The 24,867-nt window shown below is 34.6% G+C and overlaps 1 protein-coding gene across 2 annotated transcripts in view; it reads right to left on the bottom strand.

The window, feature by feature from the left end:
* Positions 1-18,094, bottom strand: part of LOC145111547 (non-specific lipid-transfer protein 1-like) — a 58,140-nt gene extending 40,046 nt beyond the window's left edge. Inside the window, exons 1-2 of one of the 2 annotated variants that reach the window (XM_079047810.1) lie at positions 17,665-18,094; positions 17,282-17,490 (exon numbers count right to left, since the gene is read on the bottom strand). In XM_079047810.1, the coding sequence (XP_078903936.1) occupies positions 17,481-17,490; positions 17,665-18,002 (348 nt within the window). In that variant the 5' untranslated portion in view covers positions 18,003-18,094 and the 3' untranslated portion in view covers positions 17,282-17,480. Of the gene's footprint in view, positions 1-17,281; positions 17,491-17,664 lie in introns of those variants that run through there. The other variant, XM_079047809.1, reaches the window with a different exon arrangement.
* Between the last annotated feature and the right edge of the window lie 6,773 nt (positions 18,095-24,867).

Below are 24,867 nucleotides of genomic sequence, written 5' to 3'. Positions count from 1 at the left end.
GACCCTTCGAGATTCTTGCCCGAATCGGTCCGATGGCTTATAGACTGCAACTACCTGCCGAACTCAGCAGTGTACACCCCGTGTTTCATGTTTCCAATTTGAAGAAGTGCTTATCCGACGAAACTCTCGTCATTCTGTTAGAAGAAATCGAAATCAACGAGAATCTCCTGTTCATCGAGGAACCCGTCGAGATCATGGACAGGGAGGTGAAGCGTACTAAGCAAAGTCGCATTCCAATAGTGAAGGTTCGGTGGAACGCAAAGCGTGGACCGGAATTCACTTGGGAACGCGAAGACCAGATGAAGCAAAAGTACCCTCACTTATTCTCGCATTCTTAAATCTAGCTTCAAAAAAAATTTCGGGACGAAATTCCCTCTAACGGGGGATGATGTCACAACTAGCATTCTAGCTAGGAAATTCTGTACTCTTGTAAACATTATCTACTATAAACTAGTAAACCCTAATTCATGTTGTGCTTGAAATTCAACCCACTTTCATGAAACTTAACTTTTGGGCCATAATGGGCCTAAAATGGATTGGTTTACCTTTAATGGGCCTTATTGGGCCTTAAGTAATTTAAATTCCTTATTGGGCCATAACTAACCTAATTTGATTATTATGGGCCATAAAACCTAACCTTTTAAGTCATATGGGCCGTGAGACGCCTTAGAGGCCCAATGGGCCGAAATTTTTTATTTTAGCCTCCTAAATTCGAGCATGGGCCCAAAAATGACTCCTTCCCTCTCTTTTAGCCCAACTCGGCCCAATGAGAAAAGAAAGATGAATAAAAGGAAAAATGGGGAATTATGGGAGGAAGACACATCATTTTTACATCTTGGATATCCATGCTAGATTTCCCTCCTCCCCATGCATCCATCACTTCATCACTTCTCTCTCCCCTCTCTTCTTCTACTCTCGGCCGAGGATCACCAAGCACACACACACATCTTCAAACTCTCACCCCAAACACTCTCAAGCACATCCTCTTCTCCATTCAAATTTTTGAGATTTTGGAACATTTCAAGGAGGTTCTTCTACAAGAATCATCATCCTAGGTAAGTTGATGCTTGGATCCATAATCTAGTCTCTTTATTTCATCAAGAATCTCTTCTAAACTCACATAAACTCATGATCATCATCCTAGAAAACTCTAAGTTCGAGATCCACCCAAGAAGGCTTCCTAGGATCAAACTCTTCCATTTTCTTTCTTCAAAACCGAAGCAACAAACCTAAGGTGAGTTCATACCCCTCTATTTTCGGTTTTCATATGTTTTATGTGTTGGGTTTTGAGCATTCTAACACACCTATGGTGTACATGCAACCCTAAATACCTTGGATCTATGTTTTCTCTATTATACATGCAAATATCAATTTTCCAAGGTACTGTTCTAACTAGCATAATATAAAGTACATGTAATATAAAATCTAGTAGAATTACATACCTCTTTGCTGGTGCTTGATTTCTTCAAGCTTTAAGAGCTTAGCCCCAATAGTGTGGAAGCCTCAAATGGAATCACAAATCACCAAAACACCTTGGAAGAACTTGAGAGAATATGTATGCACACTAAAATCGGCCCATTCTTATTTTCAAACATTTGTGCCAATTTTGTGAGTCAAGGACCCCTTTATATATTATGGAGGATTAGGGTTACATCCATGTAAACCCTAATACCCATGACCTTTCATTTACATAGGATCCATGGGTTAAAAGCTCCATGGACCATCCATGAAAGCTTAGCCCAACCTAAATGAACTTGGCCCATTCCATATATATAAGAGTCCATATTTAATTAGTTCTTTTTGATCACTTAATTAATTCTAAATTAATTCTTGATCAATACTAATTAAATAATATGATTCCATATTAATATATTAGAACTTATAATATATTAATATAAATCATAAATATACTATTCTCAAAAGACTATCCATATAAATTGTGTCGGTGAAGTGCAACCCAAATGGACCATGCCGGGTCGGGTCAAGTACATACCAAATATAGTTATGGACTTAGACATTAATCCAACAGTCTCCCACTTGGATAAGTCTAAAACTATTATTGAGTATGACTTCAAAACCTAACTGGCAATCGTAGCTCTTAAAGCCGTTGTCGAACTCTGACCTTGTCAATGACTTGTCCATTAGATAAGGGAACATATATTCCTCCATTCTAGATATCATATGGACTGAGACATGGATTACAATCATTCTCTCTGTCCATTTGTTGTTTCCCGATTTTCGATTTATGATGACTGACTGATTGAACAAATCAAATCAATCCTGGCTTGGCCAAGCACTCACATGTGTCATCGCTAAGTCATCGAGGGGCCCGTTTTATAACATCGAGTTACCAAATGCGTTTTCGTGCAATCAATGTATAACCAACTCATAGTAACAAATCATATCTCTAGGTTTGAAGAATATAAGATATTATCGTCTCATGATCACTCGTGATAAAATCCATGAAGTGATTCAAATGAGCGCGGGTTGAATCCAATACTCAGAACTTATGAGCACTCATGAGTGTTGTAGCACCACTTTGTCCACCAACTTGGACCTCTACAAACCAACCCATGACAGTCTTGATTCATATCTACTTCCAACATATGACCGACTGTGGATGGTTTGAATAACTTAATCATTCAGGAAGAGCGACTTAGTTATTCTGGAAGTCAAAACATGCAAAGTGAAACACAAGAATAAATGAATCAAATATGGTATCAAACCCTATGAATATAAATAAACACTTTTATTTATCACCATACTGATTACTCATTATTCATTGTTTCAGTTTTATCAACTTTATACTTGAATTAAAAACACTAGTTGTCCCATGCTCCAAGCATGTACACTATGTTTTTCTTAAACAATAGCTTTGCCATACACCAAGTATGCACTCTATGTTTGTCTATGATCCTTACTTTGTGAAATAAACCAATTGAACATAATTTCAATGATTCTAATTTCACACTCCCAAATCCTTATCGAAAAATGTGAAAATTTCAAATTCCTATCATTTATCGAAATTTGTTTAGATTTTAAACTTATATGCACTGACCCTCCTGTAATGAATATGTACAAAGTCACAAAGACTTGTCAACAGTCATTATAAGGTATTCCAATGGAGATCAACTCCATGGAAACTAAGTCTCATATTCAAAGTACATTGCTTTGGACATTCTTCTTGCATTAAGTTTTCTAATCTTACACAGATAACTTCCACTTATGGAGACAACTCCATATTCTCATTTTGACTATCACTTCTAAATAAGAGATGCCTCTTTTCAGAATATGTCAATATGGTCCTTCCAAAATTAGCACTATACTTCCAACTGTCCCTGAGCAACCAATCTTTGGTAAACCTCAGATTGTCCTCGACAATTGCTTAATCATTTTAGTCATATCCAATTCTAGACCTTTTCCCTTCTTAATGCCTCTGGGCATTTGGAAAAATTTAGAAATGACAAATATTATAGCACATGCAATCGATCCTGTACCCAAAGCAAATGGTACACGATTCATGATGTCTCACATAAAGACATGATTCTAGACCAGTCTTTTGCTACAATATTTTTATTTGCCATGTTTTCAAAATTTGACTATGAAGAGGGATGCTGTAATCATAATCGAATTTTGAGAACGCAATATATAGAATTTCCTTAAGTTGAACCAATCCAACATGAAATTCATATATATATTCTTGACGAAAGATGATTAAGGTCTCAATCTAAGCCTTTAGAACTGAAATGAAGTATATCCTCTCCCTTAATTATAGCAAAACAACTTTTTCAATCCCTGCAGCCTCACGAATTGAAACTTTTGTTTTCTATAATTAACATTGCTAACTTGCAACACTAACAATAATTATCATGCTCCCACTAACATGATGATTATTAGCATAACACTTATGCTCCCACTAGCTTTGACATGTACTCAGAAATCAGCTGGACTTCTAGAAATCAATACTTTATTGACTTTCTTACCAAAGTTCAGATTTCTGATACGAGATGCTTTTATAAAACTTTATCAAAATCATACACCTTTCCTTAGATAGCATGCATGTGTGTCTAAACAATTTCAGAACTATGAAAAGGGATGCCGTAATCATAGTGTCAATTGTTTAGACCTTTTGCCACCTGCTTCAAATCTACTTGGTGGAAGTGTTTCCTCACCATCATTTTCATGGATCGGAGAGAAACCTTATGACCCTTAGATTTTATGGTGTATGTGTTCTTATCCATGTGAATCGTCAAAACCATAGTCACAAGACAAGGATAATGACAAATCCAAACTCATATGGACTGGACTTATGCAATCATAACTTCTTGCCACCTGGCAGTACAGGGACTGCCATTGCTTCCAAGTTGTTATGCAACCAATTGAGAACTTTCAGAACTCCTATGCAAAGCCAACTTTAACTGGAATGGGCACAGAATATGTCAACACGATAGGTTATAAACCTCAAGTCGTGTGCTAGTGAAGAACCTCAGGTTTTATTCTTGATTAGTTCTTGAAATTCTTTTTAGGATCTTTAAGACTCCCACTGTCCTCTTGACATATAAGACTATCTTGCCAAATATTCAAGAGATAGTGCGGATTCTTTATCAAGACAAACACTTCACACAATTGGCCTAAGTTGGTCTTTGTTTTATCCAAAACATCACAACTTACCAATTTCAAATGTACAAGAGTAGGACACTTTTACTCTTACATTTGACAAGTGTTTTAAACCTTTCTTTAAGATATGTCACTCAAGTTACAATCTTGGAGTATGACTTTAAGAATTGTTTTGGAACGAAGTATGACTCATCTTCCTGATCTAACCATTTCAACAATTCATGACTCCTCTTCTTAGTCATAAGAATGCACTAAGATGACCTTTAGAGGACTAATTGTGATATGATTTCTAAATCATTAAGATGATCACAAACATGATACTAAAGTACTCTCCCATCTTTTCAGATTTGAGAAACTTTTATCTTTCTGCCTAATTTGATTCTTCCCATTCGTTCTGCCATACATTGAGACTTTTCCAATGTTTCAGAATTATACTTAAACTTGTAAGTATAACCATATTTAGTAAACTTTAGTAAATCGAATAGTCTTAACGAGCTTTGTGGTGGACATGACCAGTGCACAAGAATGTGTACTCGATCCCTTTAGTCCTTCACTTGACTCACACATCCATGTGAACAAGTAATTAGTCTTGATTTTCCAATGCTTGAAAGTTCTCATTCATCATACTATTCAACTTGCATGATTCCAAGTTTCGGTCCAATTGAAACTTGGGCGATGAGGAACTTTCCTGATTTGGTAAATTTAGACACTACCACAAATGAAAGAATCAAATCTATTTTCCAATATTGCCGTCAGTGGAATCATATAAGCAGCAATTTTCCACAAATGCCATTGTAAGGATACTTCAAATAAATAAAATTAAACAATTTTCTTTTATTTTAAAACTTTGCGGAAAAACTTATCCTTACAATCCACATGGAAAATTGTTGTTATCTATTCCTTAGCAATATATCATAACTTCTTAAGCAACTGCTCAAAATTTTGATGCGATTGAAATCCACCTTCGCGATCAGAATCAGCATATACTTCCTTTAAGATTTATCTCTATTCTTTGATTCTTAAAACATCAACATGTGACCCAGTCACATCATGTAATGAGGATCTCAGAATAGAACTTAACAGAGTTAGATAATGGGCTCTACCCGATGGAGAGTCAAACTTATTGACTTTAACATCCTTAGGTAAATTTGGCAGCTTTGCAATCAACGCCCCTTCCTTTGGCAAAATAAACATATGGACCCTTTGGTAATGGGACTATCTCAGACTTAGCCTTTCTCTTTACCATTTGGTCAACCGGGTTGACTATGGCCAATCCCTTTCCATTGGGAAGAGAATGCTTTTTTTGGATTTCCAGTGTCACCATTGTCACTGTCCATAAAGTTCTTGGGAAGTTGATCTTCTAATCAAGTTTGCTTTACTATCGTTCCAAATCATTGCTGATTCAGCAGCACCAAGCAAATAGATATGATCATTAAGGTTCATGTCATAGTTTGTTTCATAGTAGTCCCAAAGGAACTCACTATGTGACTTAGAAAGTGATTGAACATCCAACTTTCTCAAGACTTGACACCCAACTCTCCCGGCTTGTCAATATGTGACTTCATCTCTAAGATGTGATCACACATAGACCTTGCTTACCATTAGGGCTTGAGTGACCTTGAACTTGTGGGTTAGGGAGAATAATTGGAGGAGGTGGAGGAAGAGAAGTATGACTTCCATGAGCCAAACTCGGGAAGTCATATTCATTAGGAAAGCTTGGTTTGGGAAGATCATTGTTGTCTAAACCAGACATCAACAATGGGAGAAATTCACGTAAAGTTGATTTAAGTCCTTAATATAACACCCAATATGATATATTAACGCTAGGACCCAACAAACTATTTTATAACTTGGAAGAGGGATGCCGTAATCCAAGCTATAAAATATTTGAAGGTAGGTGAATGACGATTCACCAATTTCCACCAAGATAAGCGAAATGTATTATTAGGTTTTAATTGGTTTTGAAACTCCTAGATTCTGTTGAGATTCATTGAACTTTTCAATGGCATGTTTCAATCTCGAGTGTGCCCTTCAGGTTTTGTGAGTGGGATGCCGAGGATCACAAAACAAGGTGTGAAGTAACCATGCAAATATACTTGGTACCCTTAATATTTACCCCTCAATCGATGTGCCGGTTAACCACACACGCTCCAACGATACTATGATAAACATTAAGTTACCCTTTGCCTACCTTGTTAAGTCTAGGTTAGTGTGCTGGTTAACCACACACGCTCCACTAACAGCTTAAACAAAGTGGAAAGTGTAATTTCATGGATTAGCACCTTATTCATATTTTCCTAAGTAACTAAGATTGGGAATTTATAAAAAGTTTAGTTACTTAGTATTTATCATTAATACTTTTAATGAAAGGAGAATTATAGTCCTTGTCCTACCTGTTCGGCTAACGACCCTCCACTAGTCAAGGAAGCGGTGGGTGAGAGTGGACACCCATTAAACTGCCATTTTATAGGCAGTAACCTTATACCCCCCTTAGAGACCGGCTTCGTGAATGAGGCCTACAAATGGTAAGACGACTTGCTCTTATACATATAATATATTAAACTTTTAATATTATAATAGTATAAGAGTGTATTTTAGACATTTAAAATACTTGGTGGTTTAATCTATTAATTAAACTATACTCTTAATTTAATTAAATTTAAACCATGTCATTATGGAATTATTAATTCTCTTTTAATTAAACACTTTAATTATCTATTAATAAAGTCCATAAGAGTTAATTGAATTATTCAATAAAAACATCATAATTCCAATTATTAAATTCAAAATTAAAACCATTTAATTAATTGTTTAAGTTATGAACCCAAGAGTTTTAGAATTCAATTCTTTTTTTTTATCATAAAAAAACTTTTTCCAAATTCCAAAACTTGAGGGCAAGTTTTGTAACTCTTGAAAACTTTTGGATTCCATAACTTATGGAGTTAAATACTTGTTTTATGATGAAACTTTTCATGTTCCATAACTTAAGAACAAGTTATGGAATTCTTTAAAACATTAAGACCAAGTTTTGTAACTCCATAAAAAACTTTGAATCAATTTTTTTAAAAAACCTTTTCATATCCATAACTTATGGAGGTTTCAAAAAACTCTTTAGATCAAACTTTTAAAACTAATAAATTAATCATGTCATTTTATCTTTTACTAAATTTGACCTAATTCAACTCATATACCAAATGATTCAAATTTTACAAATAATTAGTTTTTCACAAAACAAGTAATTATCTTAAAATTTGACAAAACGTCATGTTTTTTTCCTTTTTTTTCCAACTTTGAAAATAAAACATTTGCATCAATATAACAGAAAACAACCAGGCTCTGATACCACTGTTGGGTTTTGAGCATACTAACACACCTATGGTGTACATGCAACCCTAAATACCTTGGATCTATGTTTTCTCTATTATACATGCAAATATCAATTTTCCAAGGTATTGTTCTAACTAGCATAATATAAAGTGCATGTAATATAAAATCTAGTAGAATTACATACCTCTTTGTTGGTGCTTGATTTCTTCAAGCTTTAAGAGCTTAGCCCTAATAGTGTGGAAGCCTCAAATGGAATCACAAATCACCAAAACACCTTGGAAGAACTTGAGAGAATATGTATGCACACTAAAATCGGTCCACTCTTATTTTCACACACTTGTGCCAATTTTGTGAGCCAAGGACCCCTTTATATATTATGGAGGATTAGGGTTACATCCATGTAAACCCTAATACCCATGACCTTTCATTTACATAGGATCCATGGGTTAAAAGCTCCATGCACCATCCATTAAAGCTTAGCCCAACCTAAATGAACTTGGCCCATTCCATATATATAAGAGTCCATATTTAATTAGTTCTTTTGATCACTTAATTAATTCTAAATTAATTCTTGATCAATACTAATTAAATAATATGATTCCATATTAATATATTAGAACTTATAATATATTAATATAAATCATAAATATACTATTCTCAAAAGACTATCCATATAAATTGTGTCGGTGAAGTGCAACCCAAATGGACCATGCCGGGTCGGGTCAAGTACATACCAAATATAGTTATGGACTTAGACATTAATCCAACATTATGGGGGAGAATGCAAGTAAAATGTGAAGATCTATGTGTATTTGTATGTTATGTGTGATTTCTTGTGTTTTTGTGGTATATATGTGCTAAAAATGAAAGATATTTCGAGATCTATAGTTCAAGAAGGAAAAATATGTGATCTAGGTCATATTTCACATAACATGTCAAGATAAACTAATATACAAGCTTTAAAATAACACACTACACCATAAAACTCATTATTGGACTATTTATGTCAAACAAACAAAAGTTTGGGAAAAAGTTGTCATTTACGGTTTTTACAAGGTTCAAAATGTCAAAACAGTTAAAATGGAAATTCTTATGAACATTATGGTTGTCAAAGGACTAAAAATGAAATTTGTGGCTTATTGGGCTAAATTTTGGGCTTTTCGGCCCATAGGCCCAAAGTTGCGAAAAATATGGATTCAAGGGGCTGAAATGGTAAATTTCTCAAAACAGTTGGTAGAAAGGTAAATAAATCTATTTCTGGGGTTTAAAATGATCATATTTGTTAAAAAGGATTGAAAATGCAAAGATTTTGGAATTTCGGTAAAAAGTGTAAAAATTGCGAAAAAGGTGGACTAAAATGCAAATCTTTTAACTAAAGGGTTGAAACTTTCAAAAATTTACTTTTGGGCTTAAAACATTATTTAAATAAGTGTTTGGGTCAAAGATGTCAAGAAAAATGGTTCAAGGACCTAAAATGTCTTTTTTTTTAAAAAGGGCAAAAATTGCCAACTTTACAAAATAAGGGGCTGAATAGGTCAAAAAATTGTTTTTGGTCAATTATGTTGATAATAATAATAATTGGGTCAAAATATACAAAACTTTATAACTTATGGGTTGCAAATAGAAAAATAACTATTTTTATAAATCTATAAATCGTTATAAAACAAATTCGTGATTTATACGACACATCGATTAAACAACTCGCAACATTAATTCTATATAAAACAAGTAAACGTTCAAGTGGTTGGGCTTGAGAGATTCTAATCATGCTTAATGGGCCTTCGTGACTCATTAACATGGCTTTTGGGCCCAACATAAATAATACATGTTATTGGGCCTCCTGTAACATACACGTTTTAAAATTGTGTTATGTAATTTGAAAAGTTAATAATGTTATGAAATATTATGTGAAATTGAGTGTTGAGTTCTAACAGATAGTTTTTACTAGAAATAAAGTAAAACTATGTTTAGAATCACTCATAAATTATTGGAAGTCTTATGAGATTCCAATTAAAAGCCAAATAGTGAAATTTAGCGAAAATATAAAATTTGAAATAAGTAAAATTTTATTATTGAAAGTTGTAGATAATCTCGTTAGAAACACGTAGGCGAAAACCTCGTCGAAATCCGAGTTATAACGAAGAAGTTATGACCAATCGAAGATCCGCGATAAAACCGGCACATTGCTGAATGACGTAAAAAGTGAGTTTTTGATAAACTACTTTTTAGCCTTAGTGATCTAAATGAAAGTTGTAGTATTCGTTAAACCGAGAATTTTGATAAAAAGAACGCCAAAATCTGACTTCGTATGAGGAAGTTATGATTTTTACAAGTTTCAGCTTAGCAGTAGACAGCTAAAAACTCGAATTTTAGATCGAGTGATTTTTAGCCGACACAACCTAAACGAGAATCGAAGGTCTCGTCATTAGCAGTACAACGGTAAAAAGTCTGACGAAAACGGACGTCGGATGAAGAAGTTATGAATTTTTAACGGATTTACCAGTCCCGGTCTGTTAAAAATAATAATATAAAAATAAATTCAAAATTTTCCGACGAAGTCTAAACGAAAGTTGTAGAGCATAATTTTCTCTACGCGTGCATATAAATAACGTAAAAAACGGAGCCCGTATGAGAAAGTTATGGATTTTACAAGATTGGACACAATTTTCGAGAAATTTCGGAAGAGTCACCTTTGGACACGTCACCCTCGCATGCGAGGCTTCCACGTGTCGGACAGGTGCTCGCTGCTGATTGGACCGAAGTCGTCATAGGTGCCTCCTGATTCGACCGAAGTCCGGTCCACTTAGAAGACCCCAGCCATCTGATGCCTCACACGTGTCCCTCGCAGAAGCCGCCGCGTGTCCGAGCCAGCTGCTTCGCTCTGCGGTCTCCACCTGGCCTTCGCTGCTGATGCCACCTGCCTGCTGACTCGCCCTCCTGATCGGCCGACTCCGGATCTCCTCCCTATAAATATAAGGCCTGTGAGCCTTGCCGAGGAATTTTAGACTTTTGCCATTTTTGACCCCAAAATCAATATTTTTATTATTTTGAAATCCCCCGAAGCCCCGGTACTTATTCCAAAGCCCGAAACGCGCCCCGAGATTTCCGAGAAGCCCGAAAAATTTATCTTTTCGGTTTCGAAGCTCTACCTTCGTAGAGCCCGGTTTTCAAGAAAACTCCCGGTTTTCAACGAAGAAAGTCATATTTAGAGCCGAAGTGCTGCCCGAATTACTATTTTGACCCCCGGTTATTTCTCGGTGAGTTTAATGTATAGGAACAATTGTATGTTATGTGTTATATGTGCTATGTGCTTTTCAGTGTTATTATTCTGGTTTATTTTCCCGTGTTAATTTTATTCGCTATGTTTAATAGCAAAGTAATACCTTTGACCATGTGATCAGTGAAAGGACTTAGATTCATATTGGTACTGGTACGTAGCCTCTGGCCATGTAGAACATGTCTCCGTAAGAGAATGATTTCTATTCTATGGTATTGGCAGATGGTTAGACAGGGCGTGAAAACCTGAAATCTACCAAAAAGGTTAAACCAAAGTTGTATGTCTTCTGTGCCAATTGGGCCAAAGCTTTATTGATGTATATCAAGTATGGTAATTGTTACGTCTCATTGATTGTATATTTTTGAATCAAATCAATGATTGATATGAAAAGTTTGTCACATGATTCTCATATGCCTTTGTTGTTCCTTGATCCTCCTTGCCTCTGCCATAGTGAAGTATATATATGGCATAACGTTATATTGTATCTATTATTGAACTCACTAAGCGTCACCGCTTACCCCTCTCAATGTTTAACTAAATTGCAGGAGATAAGCTTCCAGTATAGTTATATATACTGATGGAAGATTTTTGAATAGTTTGAAACTATTGTTTTGATAGAATATTTTCGAATAGTTTGAGACTATTGTATTTTGCACTCCCATATGTATAAATCTATAGAATCCTGGGAAGTTATGTAATATAAAACACTATGAAATAGTGGGTTTGTATCCAATAGTTTGTAACCACTTTATCAATATAAAATATTGTTTCATGAATATGCATGTAGCATGTTTCGGAGTAACAATTGTTATATATATATATATATATATATATATATATATATATATATATATATATATATATATATATATATATATATATATATATATATATATATATATATATATGAAAGTGTGGGTCCTTTCACCTCCTGTGACCCAATTACATGCTTAATGGACCCTTAATGGTTTTTATATGCTATTGGGCCTCAGTGGCCCATTAGCATTACTAGTAAGGTACAAATAAATCATATGCGAAATGGGTCAACGCACTTTTCGTATACTCGACAGCCTTAAATAACATACGAAATTAGTAGGACCTAGTAGTCCTCTTCTCCTCGTCTGCTAGGCTTACCTTCTCTTCAAGAAAAATAAAATTAAATCATTAATCAAGGTTAATCAAATTCATGTGGATTGAGTGAGTAATAACGGGTGACACCAATAAGTGTCGGTCGTAGTCTGTAGTTGTAATCAAAGTCTCCTGGAGGGAGAACGAGAGTTTGTATATAGATCTATACGGGGGTGACTCCCCCACACCTAAGCTGTTCGCTACAGTTAGACTCAGCCAGTCTAGGGTGACAAAGTCTTAAGATCAAATTTCGGTGTTCATTAGAATACCAAGACAGACGAACTAGTCATTATCATGCATGGTTATAACGACTCACGTAGAAAATCCGACATCATTAATCAAGGGAAATCATATTCATTCGAGGTAACGATTTAATAAAGCAAAAACAATCATAACTTTTTATCGGAAGACATCGGGTTTTCCGGGGAAACCAATCGTACTCACTTGTACTTTCAAAAACTATAATGCAAAACTTCTCACTTATTCACATTTTGAAATCATTCACGCATATACTTACAGGATCATCACAACATTTTCAAGAAAAGTTTTAATACTGAAAATATCGGATTTTCAGGGTTTTACCAATGACATAAACTACTTTACATCAAACACCTTTATGAACTCACCAACATTATATATGTTGACTGTTTTCAAAATAACTTGTATTCTCATGTAATCGTTAGACAAGGAGGCATCCAGTGTGTTGAAAGTTTCTTTTGTAGTTGCTAATCACCAAACTCTTTATATTTTGAAATCATGTAATGTAAACCTTGTACTTGATGTAAACAATGCCAGTTGTACTATGTAATGGTTGGTGATGCATGTGTTATGTTTCATATATATTCATTGTGATGATATTTCAATTTAAGTCATGCGAGCCCTCGGACGTTTTCGCCGTTTGGTTCGGGGGTGTGACAATAAATAGAGCTCGATTTTTACTCTTTTCTTCACACCTTTCCATCCAATATTTTCCAAAGCCCTCCCAAGGTCCCAAGAACTTTCTCTAGCATTTCCTAAGTGCTAGTAGCGAAGCTCCGGAGCGCCAAAAAGCCCCGAGAAATAGAGCTTTCCGTTTAGATGTTTTGCCCGCGCCGAGTCCGGTTTCTCGCTAAACCACCTGTAAGTTGAGTTATACTTACCGTACTTTAACTATAACTTATGTTTAAGTTCATTATCGTTATTATGAACCTATAAAAAATATTTTTCATTGATTCCAAGTCGTTATACCGATTGATCTACTTACGGGAGAGGTGTCTAGAATGGTCATGTTGGCTTGGTTGTTGGATTTCAGAAAAGCTATACGCCGAAATGATCATGCCTCCCAACTGTCATGCCTGGTGGATCCTTACTTGATAGATCTTGAAGTAGACATTGAATTAATGATGAATCAAGACCAATAATTAGTAACAAGAAATATTAGATTAAGATTAATTGATAATAATACTAGGTTACGTCGAAGGAAAAGACAGTTGCTAGGAGCGAAGCGCTGTCCGAGTTTCGAGTTATCACTTTAACAAGTGAGTGCATAGTTACTTTCATCTTACACATAGATATGAAGTATTTAATATGAATACATACTATATGTGCTTATTATTTGTGTTCGTGATATCTATGCAAGATGAACGATTTATACATGTTTTACTTGATTTAAACTGTATATGTATTTTTATACCTATAAATATATTAGGTAAAGATGGGTAGATGAAAGATGATGTAGATGATGAGAGATGAAAGACGATATAGAGGATGAGAGATGAATGATGAAATAGATGATGAGAGGCCTTGACTTTAAAGATGATGTCATCTAGCAGAGTATAGATAACAACCACAGACTATTCTAGACAGTCTAATGGAACGCTAGCAGGCTCACAACCTGTAGGTGTTTGTGAACCAGTGATCATCAGATGTACTCTAAAAACCCATTGTCATGTATTGTGGGTGGAACCCCTAAATTAGAACTGTCAATAAAGAAGATAAACCTTGGCAGCTATGGACTTAGTTCCTATTAGATAAACACTGGCAGCTATGGACTTAGTGCCTAATAGATAACACTGACAGCTATGGACTTAGTGTCTATTAGATAAATCGTGGAAGTGATGGACTTTGTGCCTATTCCTTATGACAAATCCTTAGGAGTAAATATAAAAGAATACCTACTGACAAGTGTCATGGAGGAATCACTGAACCAGTTTGTCAGCATAGATGATTCGTAGGGTTGATCCTTAAGAATAAAGAAGATAATGGGGATGGGAAATTGGATTAATTGTTTGATGATTAAACATATTAATTACATTATTGTGCGATTGAAAACCCTATGTACTCATCAGGTTTCCTAACCTGACCCACTCAGTTTATTGTATCACATGTAGCGATATTAAAGATACATTCTGTTGAGAGATTCAAAGAGTATTAGGTCACTAGTTTAATTACTGTAAGGCTTGTAATATTTCATTATGCTTATGTTTCTATTGACGATGACATCCCATTGTTTTAATATAAATAAAATACATTTCTTAGGAAATGGTTTGATAATATCTTTATCATACTTTTTGGAACAAATTCCGCAATATTATTCTTCGAAAAGGATACTCTGGTTTTTAAATAAGCATAAACAAATCGATCTTTTCTGGCCGTGAAATTGGGGATGTCACAGTTGGCATCAAAGCATTAGTTTAAGCGAACTACGAATTTGTATGAGTTTTAGACTTAAACTTAGAATGCTAAGCGATGATTGTGAGATAAGTGTCTGTTATATTTAGAAAATATACCTGAATAGACATGAACAGTAGCTTATTTTAGGAAAGATACCTAAATTGCTTTTATGTGCTAGATGATTTATGTTATAACTATAAGATACCTTATATACCTTATGATGCTATTATTTGATCGGATCTATGGTCTATTGCCGACCGGATCTAGAAACTTTATGTGTTCAAATTTCTAAACGTTTACTTACAGTATTAGAACTGACATGTAACTTTTCGGAGTGATAAGGAGATTTATACGCCTATCGTAAATAAAGCTTTCCCTATCTTAATTCTCGTCGATGTACACTGAACATCTACTTTACTTTGGGGGAACTCACTATCTTTGGCTTACAGTTTTAGTTTATTGTTTCAGGTACTTCTGAGGATCGTGGGAAAGCGAATGCATGATCGTGCACATCTTCCTATTTTCATGATATGGATTTTTGGGACATTATGATATGACTTTACTTTTGAAACAATGGCTTTTTTTGTAAGCAATGATGGTTAATGGTTGTTTTTGAAAGTTTTAAATTTTTATGAGTTTTGGAGTGTTACAGCCACCCACCCCCTCACGTCCTCACCCTTCTTCTTCTTCTTCTTCTTCTTCACTTCTCCCAAATCGTCTGCCGCATCGCAACTCCCTTCTTCTCATTGAAATCGAACAACATGTCTGTCACAAGAAAAATGAAACGCATAGATCGATTTAGGAATCTACGGAAACGTTGATGATGGGTGTGATTTTTGTGGTGTGGAGATGATGAAGAAAGCTGATGATGGAGGGGTCTACGGCAACGATAAACAACAACGATGATTTCTAAGGTGCAAAAACAATAAACGTCATCGATTCTCTAGGTTGTGGAAACAATGAACATTGTCATCGATTTCTGGGATTTGGAAACGATTCACAATGACATCGTGTCTTAAGATTTAGGGAGGATTCGTCCATATAAAGGCAGCCATGCACCTGGGGATCAACTTAAGAAGAGGAACACAACAAGGATTTTGTTGTCTGGATACAGAGGCAGACATAAGGAATTCGAAGACAAGTTCTTTTAGAGCTCATTCTTGGCTAGAGAGAGGGAGAGAAAGAAGTAAAGAAAGAGATGAGGTGTTGTCAGTTTGGATTCTATCATTTGGCGAAGTATAATTTAGGACTTCTTTATATGGAATTTTCCGTGTATTGTACATCTTTTAGAAGCTTACAATATGCGAACTTGATTATATGATGTAAAACTTATATGGATTGCTTAGTTTTAGTCTCTGGAGCTAATTTTAAGACATGTTAGAAACTTGATTTTATATCTTATCTCTTGTTAACTCTGTATAATAGGTGAATATGACTTTATGATTTTTAACTAATCTGTTGTTCTTTGTTGATTTTTTTCATAACAGGTGAAAGTTCCAACTTGGATTGATAATAGTGAAGAAGGATTTCTCAGTGTAGGTGCCCGATTTGAACCTACATTAGAATCAAAGGAGAGGGATGCTACTAAGACAGATTTACCCTTCAGACCCATTATTGTTGTACACCAAAAAACAAGGTTCATTTTTCATTTTATTCTTCTTTTCCTCCTTCACAACTCGAATACATGTCATGATATTATGAAGAATATTATTAAAAGATTTTCAAGTGTTACTTATATCAAAACTCAAGATTTAGGGGCGTTATTATTTGGAGCTTACTTATGAAGTTATCCTAGTGCACAGAGAAGAAAGAGAAAGAAGAAATTGATAAAAAGAAGGTTGGGTGGGCCTTAAAAAGTGGCTGTAAATATGAAATGACAAAAATGCCCCCAACATGCTACTCACGTTGGGGTTACTAACAGCAAAATAGATGACAAAGTTAATTTAGGAACTGGGTGGGTAACAAATTTAGGTTTTAAGGATGATCCGAGTTAAAAAAAACTTTTTAGGGACCAGACGTGCAAGTAACCATTAACCACAGGGTGTAATTTACTCTAATTAATACTTAAAAAAGGTTGAATTTCTTATTCCTTGTCCATGTTCCATGAGTTATTATAATTTATAAACTCTTTCGCCTAAACTTAGATTCACTCTTTAATTTACTCTTAGCAAATTATACCATGTATGATCGATTGATCGGGTATTTTCTTGGATAAGATGCTTGATTTTGTACCTACGATTAGAACTGTCACAAACAAAACAAAATTTTGCAAGTGATAAATTACGACCAAAAAAAAAAAACCAGATTCATTGAACGTGATTAACAAGAGCAAACACCAACTAAAACCAACGGAAACAAACATACAAGACACACACTACTAGTGGATAAATATCCAGAGAGTACATGATAGCCATCTGGAACGAACACAAGTACTGGATCATCGCCACTAGTGCTTATACGTGCTCCTTGGGTCACCTCTTCATTGCACCCTGTAAACAATTTAAAATTAGATCTCGAAATTTTCTTCAACGACGAAATAAGACAACATTTGTATTAAGATAACTAACAAAAGTTTCAGTAAATCATCTAACTATGCATATGTAAGGATTTATAGGTATGTGTTAAAGTATACCAATATTCAAAATTTTATGTTGAAACATTACTTTGAGCAGTCAGTAGTAGGGCTGATCTTGTAGGGGATGTTGACACCGCATTTCCCAGGGAGGCTACTAGCGGCGTTAAGGTTGATTCCGGGAACCATGCCGGCGGCTTGTTCCATGCACTTGCAGGCGGTCTGACGGTCGACAGTGGTTGATGCAGCCTTGTAGAGTGAGGTTATACCATTGCAGCATGAGGCTGTTACAGGGCCTCGTGCAGTGAGGTAGGAGGCACACGGTGTGAGGCTACTGACCACCATCTGGCAGGTCACGGCAGCCTCCACCGTGTTTGCCACCATGACGCAGAGGAGTAGCGCCAACGCCGCCTTTCCACCAACTGCCATTACTTCTAGAGTGCGTTTTGGAGAGTGTGAGTTAAGTTCTTGATTTTTAGGAAGGGAGTTGTCACTGGTGTGGGATGTGGACTATCATTGGGTTGGTGTATATTTATAGAGTATGAAAAGTAGAGCACTCTTTTTTTAAACCTAATTAATTTAATTTTCTTATCAGAAGTTTTAAGTGTTTCAAGTTTCGATCATTTTACTTTGACTTTTGTCTGATTGTAATGAATTTTGTTTTCTTTTTTTTTTCCACAATTATAAATTTTATAAATTTGTTCGCATGGCGTATTTTGAACTATGAGTTAATTTTTTTTTTTTTTTTAAATTATCATTAAATAGTTACCAAACGTTCCAATGTTTTGAAATGTTTTGAAAAATGTAGATATTATACTTATTTTGTATTTGCTTATGTTTCATTTGTTTCTTATATCGGTAGAAATACTAAGGATTCTGTCATACTTACTTCTTTTTCCATTTGTAGAATATACTTGTCATTTTAGCAATTAACTCAATCTAATTTTGCTGTGATAATTATGCATTTTCACTTAATTTAATCATCTGGATTTAGAAATCATTCATTATGCATTGATATCTTATTATTATATTTTATTCTTTACTGTTAGTATATTATTTATTAGTGTGTATTTTATGTAAAGCCCATATTGTACTATGTCTTTTAAAGCCTATTCGTACATATTTATGTATTCAATTAATGAGATGAGATATGTATGGAAAAATACTTTATGTATATGGTACCGAGCAAACCCTAATCTCTTTTATCCATCTCTAAGTCGTCGGCCTCCTTCATCATTTGTTGGCCGATCTTTTCATATCTCATCTCATCTTAATTCTTCTCTGTTTCATGCTTTCACAATGACGGGAGGTGATGCCCCTAAAGTCACACCTATCACTGAAAAACCTTACGGGATCGCTAATATCCTTGCTTCCATCCCGTCATCCTTGATCTCGATCGCATTAATTATGACTCCTGGAGAGAGCTTTTCGAAATCCACTGTTATGGATTAGGTGTGGCTCATCACCTCAAAGAACAAGCTGATCCCACATCGTCTGAGATCGAGGAATGGAAACGAATTGACAACATTGTCAAGATGTGGATATATGGTACTCTCTCCCCTTCTCTTCTTCAAATGTCATCCAAACGAAAACAAAAACTTTTTTTGCATTATCGTTGTATCTTGAGACTCTTTTTTGTGCAAACAAAGACTCCATGGCGATGTAATATGATTCAGCGCTTCGTAATATCTCAATGGGGACATCCACTATCACCGAACACTGCACCAAGATCCAAACTCTTGTTAACCTCCTTAAAAAATTGAAAGCCAAAGTTCTAGAGAAAAACATTGTGATATATACAATTAATGGACTCTCTCCTAAATTTCACCATGTTGGTAGTTTAATTCGTCATAAAAACTGTTGCCCTTGTTCTTCGAAGAACAAAGATTTCAGTTGAATGAACAACGAAATCAAGGTCACACTTATTCTGGTCATCCTACCTCGCCATCCGCTCTCATCACGGGACCTGTTTCTCAACCATCGTTCTCTCGTGATAGAAATTAATGAAGACAAGACGGACATGGTTGTCGACACGGCAGCAGAGGCGGACGTAATAGGGATAATTCCGGTTTCAATCACTCTTGTCATCAATAGTAGCTTCCAGCGGGATGGGGCTTAAGATGGTACCATCTTGCTGAGTCTTTGGGCTCGTCGACAATGTCACAGCAGGCTGGCATGCTTCTGTTGCCTTCCCCCATAACGATCTTTTGCCCCACTAACCTCTTGGCCCAATATCCCGTAGCATTCTCGCCAACTTAGAAAGGCCCAATTTCGGCATCAGGCCTTAGTGACATCGACCCATAAACCCACTCACCCTTAGGCTTGGTTTGGTCCACCGGGTTCATCTCATCTACAATCCCATCCTACTATGCTTCCGGAATTGTTTAACACGATGTCTTTGAATGATCCTAATAGTCATGGTTGGTATATGGATATCGGGGCCACTACTCATCTTCATGCAGAATCAGGTATTCTTAAAACTTTTAGCAAGCACCTGGCTTGCTATTTTGTAGTTGTTGGCGGTAGATATAAAATTTCTGTAAGTAATATGGGTGACAATGACATTTCTTCTTCCAACCCTTATCGCCCTCTTTCCTTGAAAAACATACTCATTTACCCAATATAATTAAAAATATTATTTTTGTGCGTCGGTTTACTAATAACATATCTTGTAGCACTGAATTTGATCCTTATGGTTTTTCTATGAAGGATCTTCATACCAAACAAACCCTCTTTCGATGTGACAGCACTGACGATTTGTACCCTCTTACAACATCAACTCCTCAAGATTTGCTCTCTATTAGTCCAAATATTAAGCATTAACGCCTCAGCCATCCATGTCGTCTAATTTTTTATCATCTTGTTTCCAATAATTTGCTTCCATGTAAAAACATGAAACTTTCTAGTATGTGTCATGCTTGTCAACTTGGAAAGCATACTCGGTTTCCTTTTTGTTTATTTGATATTATTTCATATAATGCTTTTAAGTTGGTACATTCTAATATTTGAACTTCTCCTATTGCTAGTCCAAGAGGCATTAAATATTATGTTATCTTTCTTGATAATTTCTCACATTTTGTCTGGGTATACCTGTTGCGATATAAATCTAATGTGTTCTCTAAAATTGTCTATTTTCGTCAATATGTCAACACCCAGTTTCATACAGAAATCCAATCTTTTCAGTGTGATAATGGGGGATACAATAATAACAGTTTTCATAAACTTTTCAATGATAATGACATTCATATATGTTTTTCGTGTCCTTACATTTCTAAAAAAAATGGCAAATCCGAACGCATATTAAGAACCATAAACTATTTGATTCACACTTTACTATTTCATTCTTATCTCCCACCGACCTTTTGGGTGGAAGCGCTTCATATGGTGGTTCATGTATTGAATGCTCATCCTTCATATACGCTTAAAATGACACACCCTTTTACAAACTGTTCAATAAAAAACCATCATATTCACATTTACATGTGTTTGTTTTCCTGTGTTACCCTCACACTTCCGCATTTCACAAGATAGAACCCTAATCTGTTTCATGCATCTTTGTAACATCCAGTTTAGGGATGTTTCTTATTTTAGGGTAGAGGACCGTAATTTGATCAAGTAAAGGTATCGAACTTCAAGGGAATAACGTTTAGACCTTATTAGATGTTTATAATGTTGGTTAAGTAATTTAAGCCCATTAATTGTGTATTTGAGCCAAAAAGGGTATAATGGGAAAAAGTGATATTTTGGACTATTTTGCATGTATTAATGAATTGAGTTTGGAATTCATTAAGTCAAAAGTAATTGGATATAATTGTGGGGCTTGTTATACGTTCATGTGCATATAAAGATTACTGAAATCGTACTTGGAACGAAGAAGTTATGGCGGTTTGAAGTTGAAATGGAAGCTGCGAAAACCCATTACCAAGTCGTGGTGAGAAGTTCACCACAACATGGTAAGGTGTACAGCCTAAGTCCATACATTTAGGTTTTGTTTCATATTTAAAGGCTTTACTCTGCATTTTTTAGGTCATTTTCCAGCCTCTATTACATCAAGAGTTCCTTGGGAGCAAACCCTAGCCTCCCTTTCATAAATTAAGCTCCTCCTTTCACCTCTCATCCATTTTCATGATGTTATTGTAGCTTTAGAGTGTGTAATTCTTCAAAGAATTAGGTTTGAAGCTTTTTAACTGAAGAGATCATCAGCCTTCATCTACCTTCTAGACCCTAGTGAGTTGCAAAGATCCTTACTTTATTGTGTTTCATCATTAGTTCTATGAGTATTTGGTGTTTGGTCCATTTTAATGAGTTTTGGTCCCTTTGTGACTTGTTCCATGGAGTTTGAAGAACTCCATGAAATGTTTAAAGTTCAAATCTAGTGATTTGGTAAAGTAAAGAGTGTATGCAAGAACTCTCTTTACTCTATGAATGAAGAAAGTGGATTTTTGGACATTTCTTAACTTAAGGTTTTGGATATTGGAAGTTTGTGGGATTATTATGGATAAAGTTGGAAACGTTATCCGTCTAAACATCATGTTGGTTTAGATATGAAAGTTGCAGGCTTAGACTCAATGTATAAGTCGAGAAAGGTGCATTCCTGGACTCTTTGAGACTTAAAGTTTAGACCTTGGTTGTTTGGACCATTCTAATGGATAAAGTTGGAAACTTTATCCATTATGAAGCTACTAAGTACCCGATCTGAATAGTTGGAAGCTTGGGCTTGATGGATTAAATCTTCTGGGAGTTACAGGAACAGGCCAAAACCCGACGCGGTTGTTTAGAAGCCACGACGTGGTTTCTGGATTCTGATGCACATTTGTTTGGAGCTGAGTCCCGACTGTTTTTCCCTTTAATGATTACGACATTGTCAAGTGGTTTGGTCGTGGAATGGTGGTTAGTGATTTTTAACCCTTGACCGTTGACTTTTTTACCAGTTTGACTTTTGGTCAAACTTTGCCAGATTTGAGCGTTTGGCTATGGACGGGTTCCAGTTTGGCTTTAGGTAGCTTGTATTAGTTGTTTCTGATGTTGAGGTAGTTGTTGAGATTCATTTGTTTAGTTCAGGTGAGTATTCTCATTGTATTACTTATATCATATGATGTATGTGAGTTGTTGATGACCCGAAGTTGCTGATAACCTAACTATGTTGTATGTGATTCGTTGATGGATTCGGGTTGCTGATAACCCAACTATGATGCATATGACTCGTTGATGGTTCGGGGTTGCTGATAACCCACATATGTTTTTTTATGCATGACATTAAAATATGACACATATTGATGTATGTCATAAATGTTTTCAAAAGATGACATAATTTTATGATAGACAATTATGTGTGCCGTAAATTCTTTAGATTTCACTAAAGATAACACTCTTTTTTTTGATATATGTTCTTTTCTATAATAAAATTAGTGTGTCGTAATTCATGTCATTAAAAGTCTTTTTTTTTCAAGTAGTATGTGCATATATGTGCCTTTATGATGAGAGTTTAGTAGTTAAATGTAGAACTCAACTTACGAGGTCTATGTTCCTAATCCTGGAAAGCCAAAAATATTGTTAGTTTTCCGCAATTGACATTTTTAATGGGCTCTAGGATGAGTTGACGTGGAACGCTCAGGTTGTTTTGTATATATGTATGCATGTATGTAGGTATGTATGTATGTATGTATGTATGCCTACATATATGTACACACATGCATGTGTACTCTCCATCAAACATGTTGTTTAGTAATATATATATATATATATATATATATATATATATATATATATATATATATATACATATGCACATGCATGCACCGTGTGAATTTATATTCACACTGTGAATTTGACGAAAAAAAACGTAAAGTTTTTTTAACGAATTTGATATCAGTGGAAAGAGATAAAAAGTTATAAATTTCTATAATTTTAGTTTATTTTTTTGATATAAAAACAATTTCTAAAAGTTAAAAAAAAGATTGATTCTTTGGTTTCATGATTAATAATGGTTCTTTATTGAACCTTTATTGAACCTCACCTTTTATATATATATATATATATATATATATATATATATATATATATATATATATATATATATATAATGCATAATTAATCCTTCTTTTTTTGACAAATATTTGTACAAACCATCATTGCTCGAAGGTGCTTTTAATGCTTTGGCATATTTAATTCACAATAATCCAGTTTTATCATTCATTTTTTTTCTCTTTCAATTATTTTGAACGAGCAATAAACTTTTATTAGTACTAAAAATTAAGAATGTTTGTTAAAAATCCTGATCTTGATCTTGTAATTTTAAAACTTTACAAGTGAAAAACAATTTTGATCATCCTAGAATATATATGAAACAATACCTATATATAATGGAATCCTACTTCTTTAGTCTTTGTTATATAATTAAGCCTCAAAAATTAGTATATATAACTTTAAATCAAACATCACATGTAGAAGAAAAAAGTTAGATTGGGTATAACTACTTGATATATTCATCTTTAATTTAGGAGAGTATCATAACACTCCAGCTAATATTTTTATAATCTTATTTCTTTAGTTGTCTTTATGACAATTATCTTGTATCTTTTTCTATTTTGATGTTTTCTTTTTATTTTTGGTGTTTGTAGCAACAGTATTTATATTTTTATGCTAAAAAAGTTAAAGTGATTTTCATTGTCAATGTCTTAATCGATATCAATTTTAATGATGAGTACTACACAAATAAAACAGTGAAAACAAATTTAAAGACTTAAATAGTTTTGATAGGATATCCCAATTTTTAAGATCACCATCTTAATTACAAAAAAAAAAAAAAAAGTTTTAAAATAATTATTTTAACAACTTTCTTGCAAGTACCTAGAATGAGGCCTCATGGTTAGTTATATACAAAGGATGGAGGAATATCCCAACTAGCCCATTTACAATTCTTTTTCTAACTAATAAAAATACTGAATTGTTATAAACTCTTTGACTACCGCTCTCATTCTATTTTGTAACATTCAACACCAAAATTGCTAACTAGCCCAATAAATTCGGTATCAAAGTAATGTATAATAAAAGTTATTGATAACTCACATCATAATTAATACTTAAAAAAGGTTGAATTTCTTATCCCGCATGTTCCATGAGTTATTATAATTTATAAACTCTTTCGCCTAAACTTAGATTCACTCTTTAATTTACTCTTAGCAAATTATACCATGTATGATCGATTGATCGGGTATTTTCTTGGATAAGGTACTTGATTTTGTACCTACGATTAGAACTGTCACAAACAAAACAAAATTTTGCAAGTGATAAA

This window comes from Lactuca virosa, chromosome 5 (assembly GCF_052849685.1).
Source record: "Lactuca virosa cultivar CGN04683 chromosome 5, Lactuca_virosa_CGN04683_v6, whole genome shotgun sequence".
NCBI lineage: Eukaryota > Viridiplantae > Streptophyta > Magnoliopsida > Asterales > Asteraceae > Lactuca > Lactuca virosa.
The sequence above is the reverse complement of the archived record's forward strand: the minus strand, read 5'-3'. Positions and strand labels throughout refer to the sequence as shown.